General features: G+C 37.9%; 1 protein-coding gene across 1 annotated transcript; it reads right to left on the reverse strand.

Annotated features, from left to right (window-relative positions):
* Window positions 1-1580: 1580 nt before the first annotated feature.
* On the reverse strand, window positions 1581-2438 carry LOC103211988 (olfactory receptor 10AG1-like). The gene has a single exon (XM_007957988.2). The coding sequence runs from the start codon at window positions 2430-2432 to the stop codon at window positions 1581-1583; it is 852 nt and encodes a 283-aa protein (XP_007956179.1). The 5' UTR covers window positions 2433-2438.
* Window positions 2439-8896: the final 6458 nt, after the last annotated feature.

Genomic DNA, 8896 nt, shown 5'->3' on the forward strand with positions numbered 1-8896 from the left:
CAGAGTCACTGTAACAAAAAGAATTGGTCAATGTTCATCCATTTCAGGAGGTGGTATATGATCAAGAACCACAGGTACTGGAGGAAGAAATCAAAGCTGCACTGAAGGAATTGGCAAAGACCAAAGCTCTAGGAATCTGCAAATACTCATTGGGATGTTTCAACAAACAAATGCTGTGCTGAGGTCACTCACTTCTCTATGCTAAGAAATTTGGAAGACAGCTATCTGGCCAACTGACTGGAAAGATCCATACTTGCACCAAATCCAAAGAAAGGTGATCCTACAGAATGTGTAAATAATTTTACAATACCAATGATATCACACACAAGAAAAATCATACTGAAGATAATTAAAAATGGTTACAGTAGTATATTGACAGAGAACTTCCAGATGTGCAAGCTGGATTCATAGGAGGATGTAGAACAAGAGATATCATTGCTGATTTCAGATGAATATTGGCAGAAAGCAAAGAACACCTGAAAGATGTTTACTTATATTTTATTGACTATCCAAAAGCTTTCAATTGTGTGGATCATAACAAGTTATAGATAACACTGAGAAGAATGGGAATTCTGGAACACTAAATTGTGCTCAATGGAACAAAACAAGGGGATATTGCATGGTTTAAAATTAAGAAGAAGGTTTCAGGGTTGTGCCCTTTCACCACACTGATTCAACCTGTAGGCTGAGCAGTTAATCAGAGAAGCTGGACTATAGGAAGAAGAGTGGAGGATCATGGTTGGAGGAAGACTCTTTAACAACCTGCAATATGCAGACCACACAACAGTGGTTGCTAAAAGTGAAGATGACTTGAAGCACTTACTGATGAAGATTAAAGACTACAGTCTGCAGTATGGAATACACCTCAACATAAAGAAAATGAAAATCCTCACAACTTAAGCAATAACCAGCATCACAATAAATGGAGAAAAGATGGAAGTTGTCAGAGACTTCCTTTTGCTTGGTTCCACAATCAACACCAATGGAAGTACCAGTCAAGAAATCAGACGATGTATTACAATGGGTAAATCTGCTGCAAAAGACCTCTTCAAAGTGCTGAACAGCAAAGATGTTTCTTTGAAGATTAAGGTGAGACTAACCCAAGCCATGGTATTTTCAATAGCCTCATATGCATGTGAAAGCTGGACAATGAATAAGGAAGACCAAAGAAGAGTTGATGATTTTGAGTTGTGGTATTGTCAAAAAATACTGAAAGTCTCCTGAATGCCAGAAGAACTAACTAATCTGTCCTGGAAGAAGTGCAGGCAGAATACTCCAAGGAAGTGATAAATGGCCAGACTTCATCTCCCCTACTTTGGTCATGTTGTCAGAAAGGACTATTCTCTGGAGAAGGATATCATGCTTGTTAAAGTGAAGGGTCAGCAAAAAGGGGGAAGACCCTCTATGAGATGGATTGACACAGTGGCTGGCAACGATGGGCTCATGTATATAGTGAGGATTGTTAGTCTAGCACATGACCAGGCAGTGTTTAGTTCTGTTGTACTTCAGGTCACTATGAGTTGGATCTGAATCAATGGCACCTAACAACAACAAAACCAACACCTTCATTTTGTGGTACTTCAAACTTTTCCAAATATTTTACATCCTAAGTAGATACATGAATTGGATTCGGATCTTAAATAGGTGATAGTACCAGATCCAAAGAATAAAAGCACAACCAGCAGGTGGGAAGAACATGTGGAAAAGGCTTTAGCCCTTCCTGAGGCAGTTGGCAACTTCAGAATAGTAGAAACGATTTTGCCATAGAAGATACGTATCAACGTAAAAGGAACTGTAACTAACAATATAGCTACCATGTAGACAGATATCTGATGAACAAAAGGGTCTCCACAGGCCAGCTTGAGAATGGGGGGGATGTCACAGAAGAAGTGATTGATTTGGTTAAAATTGCAAAATGCAGAGAGAAAATCAGCAGTTTGCCCTCTCTGGACTGGGATTCCAATGAGCCAGGAGCCAACAGTAAGCTGAACACACATCTTTTGGTTCATGACTAGAGGATAGTGCAGAGAGTGACAAACAGCCACATAGCGGTCATAAGCCATCACAGCCAGGAGGAAACATTCAGTGGCCCCCAGCATAAGCAGGAAGCACACTTGAGTGGCACATGCCACCAAGGAGATGCTTCTATCCTGAGTCCAAAGATTCACCAGAATCCTGGGGAGAGTTACAGACACGTAACAGATTTCCAAAAAGGAAAAATTGGCCAGGAAAAAATACATGGGTTTCTGTAATGCAGGATCAAGTCTGGTTAGGATTATAATGAGGCTATTTCCAGTTATAATAATTATGTAACTGGTAGCGACCACTCCAAATAGAAATTCTTGGAGGTTAGAAAGTTCAGAGAATCCAAGTAGGACAAACTGCATCACTGTAGAGACATTGCCGTCTGTCTTTTTCAGTCCATGTTTCATCTCTAAGAATGACGTAGTGAGAAGAACAAGTAACTTCACTTTTCTTGGCTTTTGTTCTCTCATTTTTAAGCTGAGGATGGTAGGCTTTACAATTTTTTCAATTCCGTATAAGGACAAATACTATCAATGAAAGTTGCTCTGAAATTATGGTCATGTGTATTTTTAACTTATTGTTCAATAAATCCACAAGACATATTTCTTTTATTCTTTCTCCTGCTAAGAGTTTATTTGTATTTCCTTGTTTCTGGTGATAACATGTGTGAATTTAAATTTTCTGTTAATACAGACATTTACTATCTGAGATTCTGAATTTATGTTCAATGATAACAATTATTCCATACTTTTAGATGGAAAGATTTCCTCCTCATTTCTCCATTCCGTTTTCCAATATAATCACTTGAAAATTAATTTCATTGCTGAAATAAGTATCTGTTAATTATTTATCTTTGCTCCAAATGATTATATATAGTTAATAAAAAATGATGATATTTCTGTGGTATCTCACACTTCTTGTTTTGTTTATTTAATCTTTAACTCTGTTCTTACATTTCAATGTAAGATCTGTGAAGTCAGAAATCATAATTTGTATTCAGATTTTGTAGTCAGGCATAAGTTACAAACCAGTTCACTTAGCACTTTGGTCAAGAAAGCAATTTTGACTAGAACGCCCTCCTGCTTATTCCTCACACACACCTGTACTATAAGAGGGACATTAACTTCCTCTGTGGTATTTTCCTAAATCATCCACATCCTCACTAATTGCTATCTTTCTGCTGACCTTTTTTGTGACATTCATTCTTCTCTCTTGCACGCATTTCATGTTGCACACATGTAATTGCCAATTTTTATTTTGCAGTTTTTTTTTAATCTCTGCACCAACATTATAAGCTTCTTATAGAATTTAATATCATTTTCTATGTCAGTCATAGAATTTTTAAACAAAACATGGTTTATTAATACCCATATAACTTGATTTAATAACTTCTTTGATACATTAAATAAATGAACTAAATTGATTTAGTCTTTAGAATAATTTCCAGGTGGTAAGAATGGGCTCCTAATCAAAATGTAGCTTGCCCCCATGCTACTTTTTTTTCTTTTGATTATGTGTCTTAAAGAATTATACTCATTTTATTCAACTCTTACAGAAGAAGCACATTACCTTATCATTGTCAGTGTTGCTAGATAACTTATTTATTATTAGCTGGTTAATTTGAAAGAAAGGTTGGGCAATCTACTTCTGTAGTGATACCACCTTGGAAACTCAAGGGATAGGTCGCTATGAGTCAGATCAAACTCAATGGCAGTGAGTTTACTTGAAAAGCAGTGAGTTTTTGAGGTAAAGTTAATTTGAAAGTCCACACAGATTGTTGTTGTTTTGTTGTTAGTTTTTGTTGAGTCCATTCAAGCTCTTGGCAACACCATATGTAGATCAGAGTAGAACTACTCCATAGAATTTCAAGACTGTGACCTCTTGAAAGCAATCTTCAGGCCTATCTTCCAAGGTACCTCAGGGTGAATTCAAATTACTAGCCTTTTCTTTAGTATTCCAGTGCTTAGCTGTTTGCACCTCCTGGGGACCTGGTAATAGAGGTTAATGCCTTTCAAACAGGAGACCTTCTTATCATTATATCATGAGGGTGTTAAGAATGGATCATGTCCTAAAGGAGACACATTGGGAGAGTCACAAAGTCCAGGAAAAATTGCCACCTCTTTGGATTTTCTGTGACTAAGTAAAAACAAGAAAGATAATATCTACATTATTCTAGATTAAACAATGAAGTTCTAAAGGCATTTCCACAATCATTATCTGAAACAGGTCTACCGATAAATATTTGATTTCAGGGAATGTTAAAGATGCTCTTACGAGTCTCAAGAATGGTAAGAAACTAATGTGTATCAGATAATTTTATTGAGATATGATTTTAATTCTTTTAGACTATACAACACATACTTTCTAGCACTTCACCATTCTAGAAAGGTATAACATATTTTTTGGACCTCTGTAATTCAATCTATAGCATAATGCATGCAAAATGATCAAAATTGTTTGTTGAATTTTCTTCACCATTTAGTGCCTAAGACATTTTGACTGCTAACCAGAGGGCTGGGTTCAAACCCACCAGCCACTCTTTGGAAGGAAGATTAGGCAATCTGCTTCCATAGAGAAGTAATATGGAGCTGGCTCTATTTTAAGGCCAGGGCCCAAGCTAATGGCCAGGGCTAGGGGCTGCTTTTCACCTGTGGGCAGCTGTATTTTAAGGCTGTTGCCCAAGGTAGGCAGGTGCAGAGGGGTTAGGAACAACTAATGTAGAAGAACTTGTCTGTCAGTTTGGTGTCCTGTGGTGGCTTATATGATGCTGTGAGGTTGGAGGCCATACCAACCTGTTGCAAAATGCCAGCAGGGTTACCCATGGTGGACAGGATTTAACAGAGCTTCTAGGCTAAGACAGACTTGGAAGAAGGAAGAGACCATTCACTTTTCAAAGAATTGGCCAGGGAAATCTTATGTAAGCAGTGAAACACTGTCTGATATATTACTGGAAAAAATTTATCAATGATCCTGAAACATTACCTGATATAGTGCTGGAAGATATGCACATCAGATTGGAAGGCACTGCAAATTTGACTGGGGAAGAGCTCTTTCCTCAGAGTAGAGACAACCTTAACTATATGGATAGGGTAAAGTTTTTGTGACCTCCATTGGCTGATGTGGCATGACTCAAAATGAGTAGAATAGATGTAAGTGTCCATTAATAACTGGAACATGGAATGCATGAAGTATGAATCTTGGAAAACTGGAAGTTGTAAAAAATGAAATGTAATACATAAAGACTGATATCTTAGGCATTAGTGAGCTGCAATGGACCTGTTTTGGCCATTTTGAATCAGGCAACGATATGTACTACTAGTAACAACAATTTGAAGAAGAATGGTGTGGCATTCATCATCACAAAAACTGTTTCAAGATATATCCTGATGTACAACACTCTCAGTGGGAAGATAATATCCATATGCCTACAAGGAAGACCAGTTAATACTATTATTCATACTTACACACCAACCACCAAATCCAAAGATGAAGAAACTAAAAATTTCTACCAACTTCTGCAGTCCCAAGTTGACCAAACATGCAATCAAGATGTGTTAATTATCATTGGTCACTGGAATGCAAGAGTTGGAAACAAAGAACAGTTATGTGTACTTGGAAAATATGGCTGTGGTGATTGAAATGACACTGGAGACTGCATGAAAAAAATTTGCAAATCAACAACTTATTCAATGCAAATACCTTTTTTTCAGCAGCTTAAATGATGACTATACACATGGACCTGGGAATACAAAGAAATCAGATCAACTACATCTGTGGTAAGAGGTGATGGAGAAGTTCAATACGTTTAGCCAAAAGAAGACCAAGAGCTGATTGTGGAACAGACCATCAATTGCTCATATGCATATTCAAGTTAAAGGTGAAGACAAATAAAACAATGCCACTAGAGCCAAAATATGACCTTGATAACATCCCTAATGAATTTAAAGACCATATAAAAAATAGATTTGATACAATGAGCACAAATGACTAAAACCTAGACAAACTGTAGGATGACATCAAGAACATCATCCATGGAGAAAGCAAGAGGCCATTAAAAAGACCAGAAAAGAAGAAAAGACCAAAAATGGTGTCAGAAGGGACTCTGTAATGTGCCCTAGAGGAGAAAGTAGCTAAAGCGAATGCACAAAATGACAAGATAAAGATCTGAAGAGATTTCAAAGAGGAGCTAGAGCAGACAAAGCCAATTACTGTAATGAAATGTGCAAACACTTGTGGTTAGAAAACCAAAAGGTTTTCATGCTCTGCATTTCTCAAGCTGGTGTTGAAATAGCAGGATATCCATTTGCAGAAAAATGAAACAAGATCCTTACCTCACACCATATACAAAAACTAACTTAAGATGGATCAAAGATATAAATGTAAAAACTAAAACTATAAAGTTCATCAAATAAGCAAATACAGGCAAAGAGTGGATTCATAATATATGACACAAATAGACTAAGAAATAAACAAAAAATGCACAAACAGCAGAAGATAAACTAGATGACTAGGGTATTCTAAAATATTTATAGATCCTTATGTGCATCACAAAATTTCTCCAAAAGTCTAAAAAAGTAATAAACAGATTTGGAAAATATTTGACAAAGACATATGTAATAGGGGATTTATCTCCAACATGTATAGAAAACTCCAATGTAATCTCAACACCAGGAAGGCAAGCAATCCTAATTAAAATTGGGCAGAAGACATGCACAAACTGAAAGACAGAATGCCAAAAGAAAATATACAGGCAGCCAGCAAACACATGGAGAAATACTCACAATCATTAGCCCCCAGTTAGCAGTAGTGAAGGTGAACAAAACAGAAAATAATCAATGGTGGAGTGTGTGTTGAGACATTGGAATTCTCATACACTGCTGGTAGGAATGTAAAGTGATCCAACCACTGTGGAAAATCGTAGTGATGCTTCTTTAAAAAAAAATGAAAATAGAAATCCCATTTGACCTAGCAACCCAGCTAGTAGGTACATACCCTAAATAAATGAGAGCTAGGGTATGAATAGATATATGCATACTCATGTTCATCATAGCTCTATTCACAATAGCAAAGTTATGGAAACAATTTGAATGTGCTTCAATGGATGGATGGATAACCAAACTGTGGCACATATACATGAATGCTATCCAACACTATAGAATAATGAACTCATAATTCAGATGAATTTGAGGGATATTATGTTAAGTGAAATAAGTCAATTATAGAAGGACAAATAGTATATGATTCCACTATTGTAAAAAGTAGCAAGATCCAAGTGGGAAGGGGTCAGGACCCACCCCCCACAGGGAGAGACGAGACGAAGTGCCAGGGACCACAAAAGTTGTAGGATCCAAGTAGGATTTAGGCAAGGGGAGGGTGGAGGGTTTCCAACAGCTAAGGGATACAAACTTGTCTATCAGTTTGTCATCCTGTGGGGCTTGTGCATTGCTGGGAAGCTTGAGGTTGTGCCACTGGTGTTTCAAATGCCAGCAGGGATGCACATGGTGGACAGGTTTCAACACAACTCACAGACTGAGACAGACTAGGAAGAAGAAAGAGGCCACTGACTTCTCAAAGAAATGGGCAAGAGAAAACCTTATGAATAGCCGAGAAACACTGTCTGATACATTACTGGGTAACTTTATGAATAGCCTGGAAACATTGTCTGACACAGTCCAGGAAGACAAGCCCCTTGGGTCAGAAGGCACTCAAAATAAGACTGGGAAAGAGCTGCCTCATCAGAGTAGAACCAACCTTCATGATATGGATAAAGTAAATCTTTCAGGACCTCCATTTGCTGACATGGCATGATTCAAATTAAGGAGAAACCACTGTAAAGATCCATTAATAATTGGAACATGGAATGTATGAAATATCAATCTAGGAAAATTGAAAGTTGTCAAATATGAAATGGCACTCCAAAAGAAAGACCAAAGAGTTGATGCTTTTGAGTTGTGGTGTTGGGGAGGAACGCTGAAAGTACCGTGGACGTCAAAAGAACTAACAAATCTGTCCTGGAGGAAGTGCAGTCAGAATGCTCCTTGGAAGTGAAAATGGCCAGACATTGCCATACATACTTTGTCATGTTGTCAGAAGGGACATCCTGGAGAAAGATGTCATGCTTGGTGAGGTGGAGGGTCTATGAAAGAGGGGAAGGCCTCCATGAGATGGATTGACACAGTGTCCCTCACGATGGGCTCAAATTTTTCAAGGATCATGGAGTTGGCGCAGGCCTGGGTGGCATTTCATTCTGCTGTGAATAAGGTCACTGTGAGTCAGAGATGACTCAATGGCACCTAACAACAACAGCATTGCAAAAAGTTAAGAAAAGTTTTATACATGGAAAGAAATTTTCTTTGTTGGGTACCACAGGTGTGAAGGAAGGGCAGAGAAAACTGCTAGCTACGTAAGAGACACATGTTGATTTTGGTGAAAGGAAAGGCAATATACCAAATGTGAGTGACAAGCAAAGTAACATTAAGGAAAAGGAAGACACAGAGAGGTGCATATGTGGTACACATAACAAATGTAAATACTTTTACAAAGACAATACTGCATTATCTATAATTACAAACATTTATCTTTAGCTGGACGTATAGGTAGACAGGCTAAATGATCAGGTATTGGTAGTTGAAAGGGAAATCTCCCATGACCATATATAAGTATGACAGATGATATTTCTACATATGTATTTGTATGTGCTATAAGAATATCTATACATATAAATGGGAGCTCTGGTAGCATAGTGGCTAAGGCACTTGACTGCTAACCAGAAGGCTGGCGGTTCAAACCCACCAGCCACTCCTCGGAAGGAAGGTTGGGCAATCCTACTTCCGTAGTGATACTGCCTCGGAAACCCAAGGAGGGGTCGCTA

The sequence above is a fragment of the Orycteropus afer genome, unplaced genomic scaffold (genome assembly GCF_000298275.1).
Source record: "Orycteropus afer afer isolate SDZICR_OR568_19922 unplaced genomic scaffold, OryAfe1.0 scaffold00832, whole genome shotgun sequence".
NCBI lineage: Eukaryota > Metazoa > Chordata > Mammalia > Tubulidentata > Orycteropodidae > Orycteropus > Orycteropus afer.